Source organism: Patiria miniata, unplaced genomic scaffold (assembly GCF_015706575.1).
Source record: "Patiria miniata isolate m_02_andy unplaced genomic scaffold, ASM1570657v1 HiC_scaffold_16, whole genome shotgun sequence".
Taxonomy (NCBI): domain Eukaryota; kingdom Metazoa; phylum Echinodermata; class Asteroidea; order Valvatida; family Asterinidae; genus Patiria; species Patiria miniata.
In genome coordinates this window covers 4,092,191-4,112,673 of record NW_024037054.1, presented here as the reverse complement: position 1 = coordinate 4,112,673, position 20,483 = coordinate 4,092,191, and the positions used below count along the sequence as shown (strand labels likewise).

At 42.6% G+C, this 20,483-nt stretch overlaps 2 protein-coding genes across 2 annotated transcripts in view; both read right to left on the bottom strand.

Moving 5' to 3' along the window:
• Positions 1 to 13,950, bottom strand: part of LOC119723198 (TPR and ankyrin repeat-containing protein 1-like) — a 35,647-nt gene extending 21,697 nt beyond the window's left edge. Inside the window, exons 1-13 of the mRNA XM_038193758.1 lie at positions 13,903 to 13,950; positions 13,217 to 13,661; positions 11,908 to 12,087; positions 10,886 to 11,139; positions 9,408 to 9,591; positions 8,057 to 8,374; positions 7,322 to 7,645; positions 5,872 to 5,996; positions 4,748 to 4,994; positions 3,425 to 3,616; positions 2,367 to 2,678; positions 1,685 to 1,819; positions 621 to 1,097 (exon numbers count right to left, since the gene is read on the bottom strand). Coding sequence (XP_038049686.1) covers positions 621 to 1,097; positions 1,685 to 1,819; positions 2,367 to 2,678; positions 3,425 to 3,616; positions 4,748 to 4,994; positions 5,872 to 5,996; positions 7,322 to 7,645; positions 8,057 to 8,374; positions 9,408 to 9,591; positions 10,886 to 11,139; positions 11,908 to 12,087; positions 13,217 to 13,661; positions 13,903 to 13,950 — 3,241 coding nt within the window. The remainder of the gene's footprint in view (positions 1 to 620; positions 1,098 to 1,684; positions 1,820 to 2,366; positions 2,679 to 3,424; positions 3,617 to 4,747; positions 4,995 to 5,871; positions 5,997 to 7,321; positions 7,646 to 8,056; positions 8,375 to 9,407; positions 9,592 to 10,885; positions 11,140 to 11,907; positions 12,088 to 13,216; positions 13,662 to 13,902) is intronic.
• A 4,321-nt stretch (positions 13,951 to 18,271) lies between these two features.
• Positions 18,272 to 19,682, bottom strand: LOC119722709 (lysophosphatidic acid receptor 4-like). The gene has a single exon (XM_038192963.1). The coding sequence runs from the start codon at positions 19,655 to 19,657 to the stop codon at positions 18,302 to 18,304; it is 1,356 nt and encodes a 451-aa protein (XP_038048891.1). The 5' UTR covers positions 19,658 to 19,682; the 3' UTR covers positions 18,272 to 18,301.
• Between the last annotated feature and the right edge of the window lie 801 nt (positions 19,683 to 20,483).

Here is a 20,483-nt window from a genome sequence, read left to right as displayed (position 1 = left end):
TCATTTCCCTGATTTTTAACTGGCCCCGGCCCTCCCCCCCCCCCCCCCACCGCAACAGCCTGAGGCTACATGTAAAGCTAACAAGGATGAAAACCACCTGTTTCCAAACTTTAAGACTAGGCATAATGACAGCATGATTGATGGCCTTGTGATAACAGCAGCTATACTTCACAAGCCTTTCGGTTGGAGCTGGACCATACAAATCCTATGGCAGTTGGCCTGGTTCTGATCTTTGCCTCAGAAATTCTGGGTCAAAAGTTCACCCAGGGTTAAAGGGGCACTCATGATGCTTTTTAGCTAATAGGTAACTTGTAGAGTATGATATTTTTGGACGAAAAAATTACGGAGTCATTACAAATTATTAAAAAATGTACTGACAATGTCAGTACATTTCAGTACGATCACACACCGCAGGATTAATGGTTTTTGAAAGACAAACACAAAGCCCTAAAAAAACAAACAAATATCAAATAACTACAAATTAAAGAAACAACCAACCAACCAAAGGCGATGTACAACTTGAGGATCATTTTATGGGGACAGGTCACTGTGTTAGGTGTTATAATGCATTATTCTAAAGCTCATCAATTCGTTGTTCACATAATCTTATCTTTCCTTACCTTCGTCCCATCCCCGTATTTTTCGCTTCATCGATCCGTCAGCCGCGCGAGGGAAATAAGAATTGGGCAAGGAGGCGTCCAGGATCAGAAGCAGCTGGCGGGAGCTAAGGAACAAGGGGAACCGGGCCTGGTGAGCGTCCTGGAACCGGTGAGGGATGGGCGTGTCCTGCTGGGCCAAGGGCTCGCCGGCAAACTCGCAAGCGTGGCTCATGTCGCAGAAGTTGCGCTGGACCTCGCTGCAAAGCACAGCGTTCTTGGTCACAAAGATCTGGTGCAGGTGGTCCATGATCGTCGGGGTGTCAACGTTCTCGTCCGCGTCAGCGTCACCGTGGCAACCCGTCCTGCTGACCGACGCCGAGGAGTAGGCTTCGGCACTCCGCGAGTCGTAAGAACCACGGCGGGTATCTGAGCCGCGGCGGTAGGCCTGCCTGGGTTTGTAGGATGCGCTGGCGCTGTCACTGTCTGTGTCACTTCCATCTAATAATGAAACCGTTCAATTTCAACAAAATTAACAAAACTCTTTAGGGACGGCACACACTGAATCTCTTGGCTTAAACAGACACTTTGTTAGATTACTACAGACTTGTACGACTCATAACTCAGACTTGTTTTCCATGACTGGGACTCAGACTTAGACTCGTGATACAATGACAATGACTCGGACTTGGCAGGGGTGAGATTTGAGGAAAATGATAAATCCACAAAACGCCCGTTGGAGATATTCGCAAGTCGCGTCCCTTAGATTTGCAGTGTAGTTATTTGATTAAAGGAAGGAGCTTTGGGAACTAAGCCACCAATAGACCTGTTCTTACTTTTGGGAATATATATCATTTATTGCAACAGAACCCTTGAATACAAGGGGTACCTCAAGTTTTTTTTTTTTGGGGGGGGCCCAATTTTTTTCTGTGCTGATTGAATGTGGTGTGCGAATTTCAGCTTCAACTATTTCCATTGCACTACAAAACGTTATACAAAAAATTACCACAAAAAGTGGAACAAGGATAATGAACAGTGAATCTCATTCGCCATGGGGAATGGGACTTTTTGAGACCTGGCATTCTTACCTTCTTCTTCCTCAAGCCTGTCCTGGTGAATGAAGGCGACATCTCTGGGAATCAAGGGCTCGCCAGTCATGGAAACCTGCTGCCAATATTTGAAGAATTTGGTCCACATGCGATACAGGCAGCATGTGGTCTTGCCTGCAAAGACAAACGAAAATGAAAAGAACCTACACATGAAAAGAACCTACACATTCATGATTTTAAAAGACATATATAAACGCTCCTGCTGTCTAAACAGTCACAGACAGTCAAAAATATCAATCCTCTTCCCCTGCCTTGCCTTTTACACAGGCTAGTCACCAACAGTCAGATCATACTTCAAGCAAGCACTGTGACTAGTCAAATTCAGTCTACAGAAAAAAACAGGCAAGTGGTAGGCACAGCTGGCTCATCAATCATCTACAGTCAAAGCATTGCTGTATCCTGCTTTATCTAGGCTGGGAGCTCTTAATAAAGTATGACTCGGACACTGTAGTCTGACTGTGATCATGAGATCCCTTGTGTGTTGCCATTAGCTCCTCAATCGAGGTGGTATAATGATACGAGTACTAACAGGAGGGACCGCGAGAAGGTTGCCAACTGCTTCCCCCCCCCTCCCCCAGACACTGTAAAAAAAAATGGCAACAAGCAAGGTGCAAGTACCCCACAAGCCACAGGTGGGAACTGAAATTCACAATTTCCTGACCTGTTCCGCTTCTGCCCAGCAGCAGGATGGAGGACGGGGGCCTGGGCTGCAGGTTGATGATGGCGTGCTCCAGCTCCGTCACACGGAACGGGAAATCCACCTTGACGTTGCTGTCGTTGAGCATGGCGTTGACCAGCGTGGAGTTGACGGAGTAGAACTTCATGATGTGGTACTCGTTCTCCCTGGAGCTCGCCGGCGGGAAAAAGGGTCTCGGGATCTTCTTGGAGTCGTCTAGGGCCTTGGTGCGGCGATCGGGTGAGCTTCCTGTGACCTCCCGGAAGTAAGTCGGCAGGCGAAGCGCTGCTGTGCCTCCTGTGAAACCAAGGCAGACAGATATATTGTGTACTTGTCATATTATGTGATTATTTGATTCTCTTCGGCGTACAAAAAGCCATGAAGTACTTCACAGCAGGCATTGTACAATCAAATGACTTGTCTAATTTGTGGACTGTTTGCACACACTCAGGTCAAAGTGCCTCTCTAGGTTCAACCTAGGTACCATCTATCCTGGCCCCTTGGTGTACACCCCAGTAAATAGGCCAAAAATCTGTCTGACAAGCTCATGAATAAAAGGTATACACTCAAATTATTCTCTACTAGAAACCTCTGAGAGCTATGAAATTGGGGAATTGAAGACAAATGGCACTGCACCTCTTGCCTGGACTTAGGGCTAGCAATTCTGAGCATTTTGGATGCAATTGGGTCCGAAAGTGGCGCTGTTTACCCATGTTGTGGAGGAATCCTTCTTCAAAATGGCTACTTTTTCCAGTTTGGGAAACATCAATCGTTTTAAGGGGTGGTCTTCTTTGGCTCAGAATTTGTCCACACAGTTAAAGGTCAGCCCACCAAAAATGGAACAGAAAATGAAAGATCGGACATGTTGATCATCAATTTTCTGTGCGGCCTGAACACCTGCGAGAGTCCTGAGTATTTTTAAAAGAATTTTGAAGTATGGGGATTTTTCACTGGTGTCTATGGGAATTTTTTTTGACTGGGGATGCACCCTGCAGTGAACAAAATGCCGTCGGACCACATCACAGTTGGAACAAACTTCTTACCCGTGGGCGATTTGTTGCTGATGCCTATCAGTTTCTTGCGGATGATGCATTCTTCTCCTCGCTCCACCGATTTGACGATCACCTTGATTGCATGCGTCACCTTAGGGTGGTCCGGTACGATGTCCCAGATGCGGATTATCTCCGAGTACACTCGTCCTCCGGCCACTGCTGTAGGCTCCGAAGCGCCGTCTCCTGAAATAATAATCAGACAATAATTCACATTTAAAAAGTGCACAAGTGCTCACAAAAAATTGAAACTGCTTAAGTTTTCGAGCATGAAAGTTTGTTTCCAGTACCATTATTGAATCAAGTAAATGGAACTGTACCTTTTTGGGACTGAAAAGTACAGAGCTCGTATCAGGAGCGTGCGACACCGTCACGGTGTCTTTATCAACTGGCATTGTTGAGGCCCTCACGTGACCTGTCACGTGACCATGGTCATATGAAGCCGACCCATACTGACCAATATTTGAGCTTTGGTTCCAATCGCCATCTAGCGCACAAAAGGTCAGTGGTTCACACTCTGCCACAGGATCCACCTGGTTATCACAGAGAAGGAGGACCATAAGACTGAGTTCCACATCATCAAAAGGGCTCTCATTGCCAACGGGCACCAACCGTGGGCATTCATGATCCCTAAAAAGAAACCAACACCTGGAGCTGCCTCTAAGACCATTACCAATGCCAAGCAACAACCTATGGCCATTCTCCCATACATCCAAGTCTGTCTGAACAGCTGGAGTGTGTGTTTCATGAACATGGCGTCAGGGTAGCACACAAACCGTTGAACACCCTTCGCTCCCACTTGATCAGCCTGAAGGACAAGACTGCAGACCTCAAGAAATGTGGTCTTGTGTATAAAATATCGTATGATGGCTGTGAAGACACTTCGGTGAAACAGTTTGCACTCTGTAGGACCGTTACAGAGAACACACCAGTAGGTCAGCTCCCCTGACAGCAGTTGGTGAACATATATCCACCCCAGGACATAGCATCTCCGTGGACAATGTTAAGATCATCACCATGAAGGACAACCTCTGGAAGCGCAAAATCTGTGAGGCCGTGGAAATCGGCAGATACTGCCCCCATATGAACAGAGATGAAGGATACGAGCTGGCCCATGTGAACGACTACCTCCTGTCATTTGACCAAATATGGTCACATGACAGGTCATGTGAGGGCCTCAACAATGCCAGTTAACAAAGACACCATGACAGCTCCCGATACGAGCTCTGTACTTATGTCCCGAAAAGGTACCTTTCAGTTTACTTACTTAAGTTTAGTCCTAGAATTAAAAACAAAAACCCCAAGATTTGTCCGTACCTGAGTCAAGTCTCTTTTCAGACTCCTCGCTGCAGCGAGGCGAGAACGCTATTGCCAACTCCCACAGAATGCGGCCGCCTTTAGTCAGCCGGGCTTCGTACAGCTTCATGTCGTGTTGCTTGGGCAGGCCCTCGAGGGGTTTGCAGAGACGCACTCGCCAGTCACCGCTTCCCAGCATCTGGATCTTGCGGATGGCCGTCTCCTTCAGGCTGTGGAGGACAAGCTTGTCATGCAGGAACTTCCAGACCTTGGGAAATGGAGGAAAACCGGAAACCGTTAATTAGGGAAAAGCTAGATGCTGAACCAAAACACAGATCAGCATAGGGTATCTCTCATTTGCCATTTGATGGTCGTAGCTCATACGTAGTAGGAATCAAGACTAAGAACCACAACTATGTGGTTCTTAGTGCTAGGGTTCATGTTTGTGATTGGAATCCAATAAATGAGCCTCGGGGTTGTCTTTTAACCAGTTGGCATCGGTATTAATTTGACAATTAACTGGACCCAGACGCGGGATTGTTTTTCACGAACCTCGATGTCTTGCCCAGGCCGTCATCTGCGGGAAGCACACCCTGCCAGCGGGTCACTGACAGATATTTCCGGCCTTGCTCGATAGGGGTTTATCCGTCATCCGTTTCAAATATCGCAAAATCTTTGCATGTATACACGTCATCCGACGTCAACTGGTTAAATATACTGTGGTTTCTTGTGCAGTGGAAAGAAGATATCTAAGTCTATATTTTGATATATTACTCAGTTCGACGTCTTAGTATAAGTAGTTTTTTTGTGATTTAATCATTGTTTTGGTGGAGAGGGCGGTTTGATGTTTTTGTTTAAGCAAATTGGAAATTTACATGACTGTGTTTTTTTTTTAGATTTTTCTTACTTTATTACCATTAGCTTTATTAGCTAATAATTTATGGGCTGTCTACAAATAAAATTTTCCTATACTGAAAAATGAACGTTTTATTTAGGTGGCAATATTCACTTTTCCTTACTCATAGTAATTTCCATTGAGCAGGATTTGCGATGGTTCAACAACTCAAAACTAGCTCTGGTGACTTGTCAACTATTTTGTCGGTTTGGTTCACATTTTTTGTGCAGAGAGCACATTAGACACATACCTTTGCAGTGCACTCTACCTCCCAGGTTAAATCATCAAAGATTGTTGCATCAATGGCCCCCATTACTTCATCATCATCGTCATCATCATCATCTACCTCCTCGTCTTCTTCATCCATGTCTTTTTCTGTGATAAGCAACAGAAACACAAGAGATACTCAATGGGCTCCGTACGCACACAAGTCAGGATGCTTTTTAACCACTTTCGATAGCCCAGTGGACGAGACACACCATGTGCACACCCACACTTACAAGGCATAAAAGTGAGGTACTTCCTTTGTTCTCGTGTACTAAAATTTTGCAATGTTGCACACTAATGTCAAAATGCTCTTATTTTAACCAGAATTAATTTCCTGGGCTGAAATTTGGACTTAATATCCCTTTTCTAAAACTCTTCCGCTTGCGACGGATCAACCCACCTTTGAAATTCCTAGTTTTGGAGTAAAATCCATATATATATTTCCTGAAAAACTTGTGGGGTACCAAAACGGTACCCCGCAAGTCGGTGGGCATTCCTTGTGGGGTACCTCCCATTGTTCCGGTACCCCATAAGGCAGTGTTTATACATTCATACTAGTTCGCGAGAGTATAGCACAAAGTATGCATGACTCATTTCGGTCTGAATGTGCACAAAGCCACAGCTTCTTCACATGAGCATCAGGTGTTGTCGGCAAGCGTTTGAATGTTTCTCCCAGAGGTCTCCCCCAACTCTCCCACTCTTACCGTTGAGGGGGTGCTTGTGCACGGATACCAATGTCTCAGATACAGTAATTTCATTGGTTTATAGAAGGGTCATATTATAATTTCATTGCACTAGCATGTTCATAATATCAATGTCAATATACCGTATCTTTGATACTGTAATTTCTTAGCAAAATTATGCCCATATGGAATTTGTTACAATACAAAAGTGAAAACAGAGAAAAATTGCCTGTTACCAATTTTGAATTAAACTGATAAATCTGTTCAAATCATCTTTAAACGATTCATTTCTAGAGCCAAATTTACAGTCTGAAACTTCCACAGTATATTTTAGACATATTTAGGATCACAAATTTGCAAAACGAATTGCAAAATTTACAAAATACTGCAAGTAAAACGTGCGTGATCCCCTTGGCATGCTGGCAGGATTTATACAGTCAGTTAGTAAGCACACTTTTCAGTGTCCAAAATCAACAATGACCTCATTTGACCCCTAGATGACCTTTGACCTCAAATGTCTCTAGTCATCTTAAGTCCCTCTATCCAAAGATAGTCACAAAGTTTGGTTGAGAGTGAAGCCGGACTTTTCATATAACAGCACTTTTCAGTTTACATAACAAAAAACAACAATGACCTCATTTGACCCCTAGATGACCTTTGACCTCATATGTCTCAAGTCATCTGAAGTCACCCTACTCAAAGATTATTGATACCTGTCACAGTTTTTTGGACGTCTCTCTATTATCTCACCTTCATCTTCAACATCCTGTCTCAATTTTTCTTTCCTTGAGGCCTCTTCCCTGTTCTCAACTTGTCGCGGGCCGCTTCTCGACAGTGTCGCTGTCACAGTGGTTCCTGCTTGGTCCAGTCCTGTTTGCTGCGGGACATATATTGGCATGGCACTCAGTAGCAGCTCTACTTCGCGCCGCAGCTTCTCCTTGCGGGGCACGTGCTCGGCTGTTCTCGCTGTTGCTTGCTGGTGGTGGCCGTCCCGTCCTGGTCCCCTGTCTGCCTTGGACCAATCGTCTGGGACGCCAGAAACATGGATGCCATCAGAACCACTCTGGTTAGACTCTATGCAACCACAAAAAAAAGAGAAAAGTTATAGTAAAAGTTATGTTATAAATGAATAATGTTGATAAGATAAGTGTGGAAGCACCATGTGGCAATATCTCTTTTGTGAGTATGTGTGGTTCTGAAATACGGGTTGGCCTTGTCATTGGTATAAAGGTACCATATACGTACTGCATTCTGCCGTCACTGAACTGGACATTTGTTATGTTTTTATTGAATGAAAAATCAATATTTTCAGATCAAAATCGGGGCCGGTGGGTGGGTCAAAAAAAATTTGAAAAAAAATTCCAAATCTAAAAACATCAACATTTTAATGGCCCCTCACTATTAAATATTAACACTTTGTTAAAAGCCAGAAAGGTTTTATTTCAGGCTTTCCACAGATTTGTTCCGTCTGTGGATTATTTTTACCTCTGGATGAACTCTGTGCAGGTTCACTGGTACTGTCGTAGTACTTGGCTGCCTCGGCCAGGAACATGTAGCGCCGGTCTTTGTTGGTCACCATCCTGAGCGGTACCCGGCCTCCATGGTCCCGCAGCCAGGGGTTGACCTTGTACTGGCTCAGGACCTTGATGGCATTAAATGATTGGTTCTTGGAGCCCCCCGTGAGGGCCAGGTGGAACAGCGTGTTCCCCGCCCGGTCTCGGGCGTTCTTGTCCAGGTAGGTGGTGCCGGTGGGGTCCGCGGAGTATTTCGTCAGGAGAAGTTCCAGCACGGCAAATTTACGATCTGTACCGGTAAGGCCAAAATGTGGCACGTTAAAATAACCAGAGACTTCTGGACGGAGCTTATAATACAATTTTACCAAAGATATACAGGGCGAGTAAAAAAAACGAAAACCAAATGGCAGGACTTATTTTTGAAAGACGTTTTGCATGTAGCACTTTCAAAATGTAGGATATGAAAGCCCAGTCATTAAGCTTTCTTTTAGTAAAAGAATCATTCAAATCACTCATGGAGTTTTCAAGTTACGGAATTTTGAACACAAACATCGTTTCAAAGTTCTGTCCACTGAACACACAAAAAAAGTAAGTGTTCTTTCAGCAAAATAAAAACAATTCTCATAGGGATGCATGTGAATTGTTTTCATTTTGTTGAAAGAAAACATTTACCATTTTTTTCTTTTGATGCAGTTTTCAGTTTGTCCCCCAGAATATTCTTCTGGGTTTTTTCCTCCCACCTCTGAAACTGTAATTTCTTTTCATTGTCTTCTCTCATACAGGTTTCTCAAGGCTTGCGAGCTACAGTGCCTAGGGCGCTTTTGAGGAATCTTTGAATTCATGACCGGAAATAAATCATAATAATACTAATATCTTGGCTTGGCTTGTAGCACTACAAGTTGAACACTAGGTTTGATTGATGTATCACTTAAGTACAGGGTGAGTCAAAAAAAGTTGAACCCAAAACCCCCAAAATAAATTTCATAATCAACATCACCAAACATAATAATGACTGGAAAGCCAATACATAGGCTACTTTTTGATGAACAAATAACTGTGACGACGATTCTTGAAATCGCATATTTGGAAGAAAGAGGTTTAAGGGTCATTGCGATTAAATGGTGATATTCTTTGAATGGATTGAGCAACTTCAGTATTTTTTTGAATAAAAAGTAGCTTATGAAAGTGGATTTCCATTCATTGTTATGTTTGGTGCTACATATTTTTTAAAATATGGAATATAATTTTTGGAGTTTGGGTTCCGCTTTTTTGACTCACTCTGTAGTTGAGTGTCTATTTTGCTTACAAGAGTTCTCCCTTACCGTCCTGTTTAAAGCCAATCTTGAGTGCAGAGTGCAGTGGAGTGTCTCCGGGGTCAATGATTAGGAGTGCGGGCGATGCGCCATACGTCAGGAGCAGAGTAGCCAGCTCGTAGTTCTCCGTCCGCAGACAGTGGACCAACGGGGTCACAGGGTCATTCAACAGGCCGTCGGGTTTGGCCTTATTCTGCCGGGAAAAATGACCAAAATTTATCTGGAGTGCTCTGGTCCAATGCTCAGAGTGTTGTGGCCCCATGTTTGAATCCAGATAGGAATATGGTATTTTGTGTTCTCTGGCAAGACACTTTACGACAATTGCTATTTGCAACCCAGATAAGTGGGTATATGTGAGGCGTTCTGGCAAAATGGGCAGAGGTCAAAATGAGGGTTTGCCGGTATTAGGAAAGAGAATACAATTCTCCTTACAATGCTGTTTGTTGCAATTCAATCGGATATTCAATTGACAAGTTCTGGCTGTTAAAAGTTTGCATTTACTTTATGTCAAAAATAAGTAGCATATTGACAAAAAAACCTTAAAAGTTTTCGAGTTTTGTATTTGAGAAAGTGAAAGATGCCAATTGTTTTTCCTTAAAAAAAATACATTCATTCAACGACTTTTATACTGTTTCTTTAAATTATGTGTAGTAGACATATCAAAGATAACATCAATCAATCTAAAAATCAAAGAAACAAAATTATCCCCATTTGTTATTTTTGTGTGCATTCCGTCTCATTTAGCAAGAACGCCTTACAAAATATCGCTACATACTTAGACAAATCATCTGTCGTCAACAACAGTTGGTCTGTTCCTAGGCATGTCGACAATTTTGGAACAAACATTTACAAGAGCTGAATTAACATGTACAGTGGAACGCCACTATAACGGACATCGTGGGATCCACAGAAAGTGTTCGTAATAACGATCGTTCGGTATAGTGATTTTGAACTGTGGTACCCTCTTTTGACCAATAGTGAACTGGCATTTCTCACATCCTGCGGCTGCAAGAGGATTTGTCACGAAACTTTAGCAACGGGTGGTTTTCCCTCCTATTCCTTGGGAAAAATAGGCATCTATCGCTCTTCAACATGTTCAACATTCAAACACGATGTAACTATGGGTCGTTTGATGTTCGGGAATTAAAAGTGGCCCAAATAGTGTTTAATACGTGTATAACTGGTAATTTTTTTGTTAATCCGTTGACTTTTTTCAACAACGTTCGGTACGTTTTGTACATAATAACCGGGAGCAAAGGATGATGTTCGGTACAGCCAAATGTTCAGTATAGCGGTGATCAGTATAGCGGCGTACCACTGTATTAGCCAAGTGTTTTGTAATGTTTTCATTATACTGTTTTTTTTTCATTTTCTCCGCTCTTACCTGTACCCAGTTCCGTCTAATAGTGCCAGAATGCTATACATACATGAGACCAGAGACCAGCTTCTGTTCTACCATTAATTTGATAAAAGAGTTCAACACTCACTTCTAACAAGGCTTTCACCATGGTCAGACGTCCAGGGGCCATTTTGATGCTCTCCCACTGGTCCAAGAATGTCACAATGGACACCCCGGATGCATCGCAGCCATGGGCCACGCCATTGCCGTTCCGGTTGGCGCTGAAACTCCCTCCGACCAGCAGCAGGAACAGGCTCCACCACTTGCTCTGGTTGGCCAGTTCCTGCACCGTGGTGTTCCAGAAGGTGGGCGGGGCCCCACACTTGACTGTGTCTGGGATCTCTGTGGGTTAAGAACAGGAACGCATGAAGACGTCTACGAGTAGTTATGACACATCTCATGCAACGTCTGGTTATATCATACCACAGCGGAACGCCGCTATAACGAACATTGTGGGATCCACAGAATTTGTTCGTAACAGCGGTCGTTTGGTACAGTAATTTTAAGCTGCTGGTGCTCCGGTACTCACTTTTCAATAAATAGCGCCGTTCAGAACTTCACCCTGCACGCCCTGGTAGTTACTGAAAGACGACTTTGAACACGTGCCGACTATTGACTCATGTAATTACACAGTTTTTGAGCTTACTACCTTCAGCAAAAAATGGGTGGCTTTCCCCTTCTACTCCTTGGGGAGATAACAGCCACTTGTCACTCTTCTGTTGACATTTTTCAACAACAATGTTCGGTACGTTTTTACGCAAAATTGGGAGCCAAGGAATGATGTTCGGTATATCGGAATATACGGCATAACGGTGTTCGGTATTGTGATGTTCCACTGTGTATCATGCTATATCAAGTATTACTTGCAGATTTTGAACAAATTCTTGCAGCGGAGTCATAATTACTGTTTACAATCTGATACCTTCATTGTGGGAAGAGTCTTATTCAGACTCCTGTAAAACATACCGCATTTCTTCATGACAGCAAGCTAGACAGAACAATTTAACAGGGTGTGTAATAACGGTACGGTCTTAAATCCAAGTAAGCTTTTTGATAATAATTTGGTAAGTTACTTTTGGGACAAATGCAAACTTATCCCAACTCTGGTACCTTGGCAATGTTCCAGTGATTCCAGCAGAACCGTCAGGCAACGCTGGACTTCGCGGTAAATCACCGTGTTCTCATACTCCTTGCCGATGAACTCCAAGAAGAGACAAACGGCCTGGTCATGTTTGCCCTGCCCCTGCAGGCGCAAGCCTTTCTGGTAAGTGTTAAGCTTGGCTTCTGCCTCTGTAAAACAATTCACATGATGGTATTTGAGTCTAGGTGATGTAAATTCAATATGGGATTTTGCCCTTCACTGACGTATTTTATAAATACTGCTTGCTCAGTGTAGTGCCAAGTGATTGCAAAGAAAAATTCACAAAACTAGTCGGGTGGGACTCGAACCCATGACCTCCTGCCTACTAGAGCAGAGGTCTTACAAGTATCACTCGACCACCGAGCTTGCTGGGGCTGGCTGGCTGGTTCAAACCTGATAGGCAGCTGGTACCGTAATCAAGCTATTCATATGATGATAAAAATAATAATAATAATTACCGAGAATGGGTCATTTGGGAGACATTCCCATAGACTTGTGCACAAAATTTGTCAAACTTAAATGTGCCCTAACCCAATATTCCCTTGTCCTTTTTTTCACGAATTTCGGCTTTTTGACTAATTAGACCACGAGCAACAAATATAACATGTTTGCGACAATTTTGCCTCTAAAGGGGGGCTGTGGAATTAGGGAGACATGAAAATGTCTCCCTAATGACCAGTGTCTCCCTATTGTCGCAGAAATTAAGATAACGTGTCTCCCTCATGGTACATATTGTAGGAATAATGGAATTTGCGATCCAGTACGCGCACGTGGTGTGTCCTGTCCACGGGGCTCTTGAATGTGGTAAATAATTGCCCTCTCGTGTTTGTGCACGGACACATGCATTCAGTATTCCTTCGACCTTTTAGATTTCCAAATTACAAGCACACCTCCAATTACGAATCGTTTATGCAACATGCACATGAGTGTGGTGCCCTCAGTATAAATGGTGATCGCTGAATAGTCAAGGTTGGCGTGGCGGTACTTTCCTCGCCTTCCACCACTGTGTGACTTGGGTTCAAATCCCGCCTGGGCAAAAATGTGGATGGGTTTTCTGTCCCTGCCTGATTCAGTGGGTTTTCAGTCCCAGTCTGATTCCTTGGGTTTCCCCCACAATATTCATTTGGGGTTTTCCTCCCAACTTTTAAACTGTAATTTCTTCTCATTGTCTTCTCTCTACAGGTTTCTTTGGGCTTGTGAGCTACAGTGCCTAAGGCACTTTTGAGGAATCCTTGGTTTAACTACCAGAATTAAATAAAAATAAGAATACCGTCTCACCCTTTTTTTTCTGCATCTCTCTCTTTTCCTTCCTCTTCAGGTTTTCTTTCCTCTTCTTCTCTTCCCGCTGTAAGCGTAGTCGCTCCTGTCGTTCTTTCTCCTTCTGTATCTTCTCTTCGTGCCTCCTGCGTTCCTCCTCTTTCCTCTTCAGCTCGGCCGCGGCCAGTTGCTGCAGCCGCCTCTTCGCCTGCTCCTCTGCTTCCGTCTGGCGCTGATCCTCCTCCAGTTTCATCACGTAGGCTTCGGCTTGTCGCTGGACCTCTTCTCGTTTTCGAAGGTCCTCCCGTTTCCTCCGCTCCTCCCGTCTTCTCTGCTCTTCCTCCTGCCGGCGCTGTTCCTGCTTTTGCCGCTCTTCCCTCTGTTGTTCCAGCATTTGCTGTTCCTGCCACTGCTGCTCCTCCATCTGCTTTTGCTTCATCATCTCTTCCTGTTGCCAAGTCGGTTTCTGGGGATGGAGAAATTAGGGCCACAAAAAATATTAAGTTACAGATGTTCTTGCTGGTAAATGTCATGACTGATAATCTGGTAAGGTACATGGACCTGAAACTTTAGCTGTTGGTAACCAACAACAAGCATTGTTATACCTCTCTCTTGAACACCGTATTTTCATTGGCCCAGAACAATCACGTGTTAAGGTCATACAAAGTCATGGCACAGTCCCTGTAGGGTATCACGTATGTACATACCTGAGATACGGTATGTACGGTACGTACGGTGTCAAACGCTTGTATCATTGGTACCCATGCTATTTTCACCATATTTTCACACATCAGTGGGAGCAGCGAACTAGCAGACGATCAGCTGTTTCGAGCACGCAACATGCTGTGAAATAAGTAAAGTCTGTCGCGAGCCAATGTGGCTCATCAGGCCGGCGTTTATCTCCGGTTTCAGTAGCATGAAACAACTGAGAATATTTCTACTCCCCCTGGATAGGATGCTAGTCCATCGCAGGTTACTCCCCAGCTAATGCCAGTACCCATTCATACTCCTGGGTGGAGAGAGGCAAGTGGGGGTGAAGTGCCTTGCCCAAGGACACAATATATGACCAGCGGCTGGATTCGAACCCCGGACCCTCTGATCATGAGTAACGAACCGTAACCACTAGGCCACACACTCCCCCTTAATGCTGTTTGTTTTCATGATTTTTACATCAAAATCCAAAGAATCCAAGACAAAGGTATAACAAAACAATTATTGACTGCCTCGATGTGGGATATCACGTTTTGAGCACACTCGGGGTGCATAACATCCTCAGGGTACACAGCAGCCGATGTAGTCCAGACAATATAAGGTTTGACCTCAAACAAATTGCAACAGAAATTTTTTACCACAGTGCATTTCTTTAAGGTCCCTAAAATGACATACTAAAAGTCCAAAAAAATCCAAGTGGTGGAAATATGCCTCATTTGCATAAATCCAAAATTGCCGCATATTTTAGGACTTTCACAATGATTTGGTCATATTTCTCATACTATTAGCTTCTTGAGGAACTTTAAACAACAATTTTAGTCCTTTTACATTGATTTTATCATTATTCTAGTCCTAGGTAAATTTCAAGATCCCTATGTTTCCCAAATTTGCCAAATGCTGTATATTAATTTGCATAAATTAAAGTTACAATTATGGCTGTCATGTGTTGACACCACAACTGAATTTTCCCTAATAACTTCTAGTTCAGTTACATGTATGTATACATAAATATCACACCACAGAGCATCTCTGTATGGTCCCGAAAAAAAAGTACCAAAAAATCCAAGTGGTGGAAATATGCTTAATTTGCATAAATTCAAAATAGCCACTAATTATATGATTTTCATATTGATTTGGCCATAACTCTCGTCCTACATTGCTTTTTGGGGTACTTTAAACAACAATATGTCCTTTTACATTGATGTCATCATTATTCTAGTCCTGGGAACCTTTCTAGGTCCCTATGTTTCCCAAATTTGCCAAATGCCGTATAATAATCTCGGGCGTTCAAAACATCATATCCCACATCACAGCAGTCAACAATTGTTAACTGAAGCGATGCGGTCTTCTCAACAGTATTAACCATTTTTGGCCGGCCATCTACAGTCAGTTACTTTATGATTGTATGTAAAATGGATGTGTGCATGTACCGTACCATAACAATGTTATGATTGCTGGCCGCAATTTTGGGGAAAATCAACATGTGCAAAAAACACCCAAATTAAAAAACTAAAAAAAAAAAAAAATTTCTTTTTTTTTAAGTCATTGAAAGGAAAACTTTGGGACCTAGAAAAAGAAGATTGGACCACTCTAAAGTCATTCTATATTAATCTTGCAACAGTTTTAATTATTAAAACCAAATTCATTCAGTGGTGGGAGAATTAGGAGATTTCAAAATCTGGTTATCCTAATTTCTTTTCCAAACCGAATCATGTTTATCCTATTTCACCGGAACTTCCCATCTAGCTCGCTAGTCATGCCAACAAAATGTGACAAGTGACCAAGTTCTCAAGAATTAATCGCATTTACCATTTGCCTTTTGTTAACCTTTTAACTGCGGTACCCGATTTACGTTTTTGTCTGCGAGGCATCAGAATTTTGCATAAGGCCTACATGAATTTTTTTTGAATAATCAAGACCTTGAATGATGGGGACGTCCCATTTGATTTCTAAACCAGGAAGCAGAAGTTTCTTTGTTGGGAGCTCATTGAAGTTGATTTTCTCACAAAACTTGCTTTGAAAACTGATAGCATTATTGAAAAAAACTTTCACTATTAAAAAGTATTAAGTCTCCTAAACAAGGGAAACTATTGGAAGTGCAGCTGGGCCTGCAATCACGTAGGAATGCTTCACTTTTATATTGTGAAAGTTGATTGACTTCAGTTGAAAGAAATACTTCACTTTCGTAATGTGAAAGTTGATTCAGTTGGTAGTAACCAGTTCGTCATAACGCGTAGCTCTGTCAACTCATTAAACTTCTCTGTGCAATAACCAAAGAGGGCGCTATTTACAGAAAGTAACACCCCCCCAGTTACTCCACAAAAATATGATGGTTCCTATATTTTAATGGTTCCCATTTCACACTTATCCTGTAACATTTAAGAATGACTAAACACCAGGGAAGGTGGGGTTTGTGCAGAATAATGCTCATATTCCCTCACCTACGTGTACCTATCTTGAGGAGGTAGTTGGGCAAGCCCCTCCCCAATACACCCAACACTACTGGACATTTTATCAACATCATTTTTGACCGAAAAGGTATTTATGAATGGGAATAAATATGTACTTGATCGGTATTACAAACACTATAAGACCAATTGCAGTCTGTAGGCTGATAATGACCCGAATATCAACATCCAGACTCCAACTGGTGTGGAGTGTTTAAAACCGGCCAACAAAAATCTTTTAACAAATGAAAATGTTACAGAAAGACTTTCTTGGAGATCTAATTATATTACTAGTATTCATGGCATTACAAATGCAATTAAGGCCAAAAAGAAAAGTCTCCGGTTTCTGGTATGGAGCTTGCTATTTTTTTTCTTACTTTTTTTTTTTTGCTTCAAGTGTCAGCTGATGACTGCAAAATGGTGCCCGACTAAATTTAGTGCAAATATATGAGAGTCCAGACGTGCCAGAGAGGCCAAATAAAGCTTATTCTCGATCATAACCCCATCAAAAAACACGTTAAATTTGTGCAGCAGCAGGATTCCAGTCAAACCAGTGAGGTTGGCGGTTTTGAGACATCATCTTTCTTTGAATTTTTTTTTTTCATTTTGCCGACGCGCATGGCTACGGCGACGCGCGCGCATACCAGAAACCAGATACTATTTTGGGGGGCCTAATTCAGGGGGAACCCATAGAAAACAAGGATTGCATAAAACAAGAAGAAGCCCCCAGATGGAACGACAAAGGAAACACACATAATAACAGCATAGAAGATACATTAAGTTTAATACCATTACAATCTTTGTACAAATGTAATACATTTCCTTTTCAATTTACATGGAAACAACAGTCAGCAATATCTGTCTATGCCGGTTGTTCTATGTACAGTGTCATTTACAGACATGTGACGATCAAAAGAGTGTTTAGACTTAATTTATTTTACATTGGAAATCTGTTGATTTGTGGAAATCAAAAATGCAGTGGTAGAAGGAGTTGGGTTATTTCTTTAAAACAAAGTAAGCCATGCCTCCCCAACACAAAACTGACGTCAGTGAATACCGGTGTTTCTCATTTGTGTTTCTCAACGATAAATGAATTACTATGCAGCTTTTGGAAGTTAAAGAAACTTTTGGAAGAGAGGATTCAGTGCTGAAATTAATCCTCCAGGTTCGGTTCGGTTCACTTCATATCTGATTTTTTTTCCTCGAACGATCGGTTCGGATCGGAAGTACATGTACAATGTAATATACACCTGTACGTTTGCCAGATCGCGTTGTAAATCGGCTTTTGGTAAGTCGCCATCTCGCTCACGTCGGCATGTTACTCTCGGTCCCCAACAAAAAGCGCAACGAAATCTTTTGTGTAAATTTAGAAAATCACGCATTGGCATCGACTTCCTGCACTACGATTGCAGTAAAAAAATACATGAACATTGCAATAAAAAAGTGGTTTCTCCAATACATGCAATACCACATCGTGTGCAATACCAGTAACCCCTCTAGCCTGCACGAAGGCGCTCTGTCTATTTTGGGGGTCTTTTTATTTATTAAACGATGCAGTGATTTTACTTACCACGCGCAACCTGTATTATGTACACATGGTCTACACTATAGCAATGCTACGTTGTACCGATTATGCACACCAAAGACAGACAATCGCGGAGTTTAGCCCACCAAACAATGAAGATGAATATAGTGACTTGTTAACACTGTGAATTCAATCATTCATGAATTTCAATTTTGCCCTTTCATTCCAAGCGTTAGCATTTCTAGCACTATCAAAAAAGTAAATTTCCCAAACTTCTAAACCGACAATTTCGGTTCAGTTCAGTTCGGTTCGGAATGCCATGTTTGGCTATTTTTAATTCGGTTTGGGGTTCGGCTGCAGCACTATGAGGATAACATTATTTCTTTTCTTTTCTCTCTAGGAGGGGAGTTTGGCCTTTGGATCCTATGATCTGATTCTATCTGCAGGACCTGCTCTTGGTAATGTCTGCAAAGGGATATTGTTCGTTGGTACTTGCTGCCTTTTTCTGCAGCAGAAGGCTTGCTTAAAGGCCTTCCTGTACCTTCCACTACCAGCATTGAATATGACTGAATTAATGGAAGAGTTCAAGACTCTGAGGCAAGCAGTTGTCAGATCCAACTTCTTTCTCACATCATCAGTTACATGAACGATTAGCCTGATTTGCACTAAAATACTAACTAGGGCAATTACAACTTGGGGCAGAGAACAGACAAATACCACGGCTGTGTTGATGCCAAGTATCAGAGTCACTCTTCGTAGATGTTTTGACGGACCTCGGATCTGATCACCAGTTGGATTTGGTGCATGCAGTCCCTTAATAAGGAGCATATTGAAAGTGACCGTGAGGATCAAACTCAACATGAATACACAGAAAAAAAGGCAATATAAAACCAGATCCAAAGTGACAAAAGTTGCATCGGTATTCATAAACACCTGCACATTACTTGATAAATGTTTATACTTTTCTTCAGTTGGCCAAACAAGACATTTAACTGGTGGTACATTAAATCCTAGAAACTGAAAAACGAAACCAATCAAATTCAAGGAAATAGACAGAAACCATATGCAGACTGCTGCTCGAATTGCCCGTCGCTTCAGATTGAGATTACGGTGTTGGAAAGGGTAACAAATGGCAAAATATCTATCATATGACAGCAGTGTTACAAAGGCTAAAGATGACATAGTACCCACATCTCCAGTGTACGATATGAAAGTATGAAATGCTTGGGCTGAGATCCCCAAACATGACGCATCAAATTCATTCTGTGTTTTCAAAGCCTCACATTGCTCTTGAGTGGCCTTTGCAATCAAGACCATCAAATCTGCAACTGCCAAATTAGTCAAGTAGAAATTAGTGATATTCCGCATGGAGGGAACTCTGCAAAGGGTAAAGAAAAAAGACAGAATGGATAGGATCCCTAATAGTTTGAGGACAGGAATAACAAAACCATACATTACAGTCTGAGCATTGGAATACACAAACTTGTCAGCCTCTGCTGGATTCTGAAAAGCAAGGATTTGCAATGAGTGGTTCAACAGTTTGTATCTTTCATTGCTTGGTACATCAAAGGATTCGTTCATTGGTGCCCAGGGAGATGGTCCCGTTACATCCCAGATAAATAGATGGTCCATCTGGGTTACGGAATACGCCATCACAGAGCAGTTGTCGCTGTGGTTCTGGGCGACACAGGTGAAGAAGGTACAGACCAGAATGTCCAGCTGAGCAAGGGACGTTGCAGCTTGGGCATAGACGGTGACATTTGCGTAGTACCACCACATGATTGACTCAGAGTCTTGCTTCTTGTGTGTAGCCTTTTGCAGTGTCTAGTATGTGATTGTTCAGTGTCTTGTACAGATAACGTGGGGTGAAGAACACAGCACAAATTTGCTCGCTGGATGGGTAGCTAAACAACAGATTGGTTTGCAGATGACGACAAAATCAAGCAAGACAAGTTTGACTGCAGGATACCTGCAGGTTTGTTCAGCAGCAAGGGGTTTGCCTCTCAAAAAGTACACCGAAAAACTAAACTCTGTACAAGTACATGAAGTAACATCTAAAATAGAAGTTGCTGTTCCACAGTACAGTTTCAGAAAGTTTCCCACCAAAGACTTTTGTAGCCACTGTTCTGTGTATTTCACTGCTTCCAATTTAACAGAGAAAAGAACTGGAGTCTGTACAAGAATTATTTGTCCTTTTAAGTCAATTTATTGACAGCTAATGTGATGCAAAGTTGTCACCCGATCATGTTATGGAGTCGGCAACAGCAAGGGCTGTCCATAATACATGCGGCCAATTTTGCATCGAGATCTGATGGCTCTGGTGAACTGGACGGCCTGAGATGAGAACTGATGTCAAGTTTGATTGCTGGTTGACTTGAAACGGAGAGAGTGCATAAGCGTTACAGGCTCAAGGTGCAGTGAACACCATGCATTGTTGGGTTCAGACTTTGGAACAGTGATGTACTGTGATGAGGCTGGTGAGAAAATGCAAAATGATCTTGACGTTCAAATTTTCCATTTAAATACTCTCATTGGCGCATCACATCGAAACTGACATACTTGCGGTCACTTTCCCTCTACGAAGTTAACTTGAACATAGAGTGCT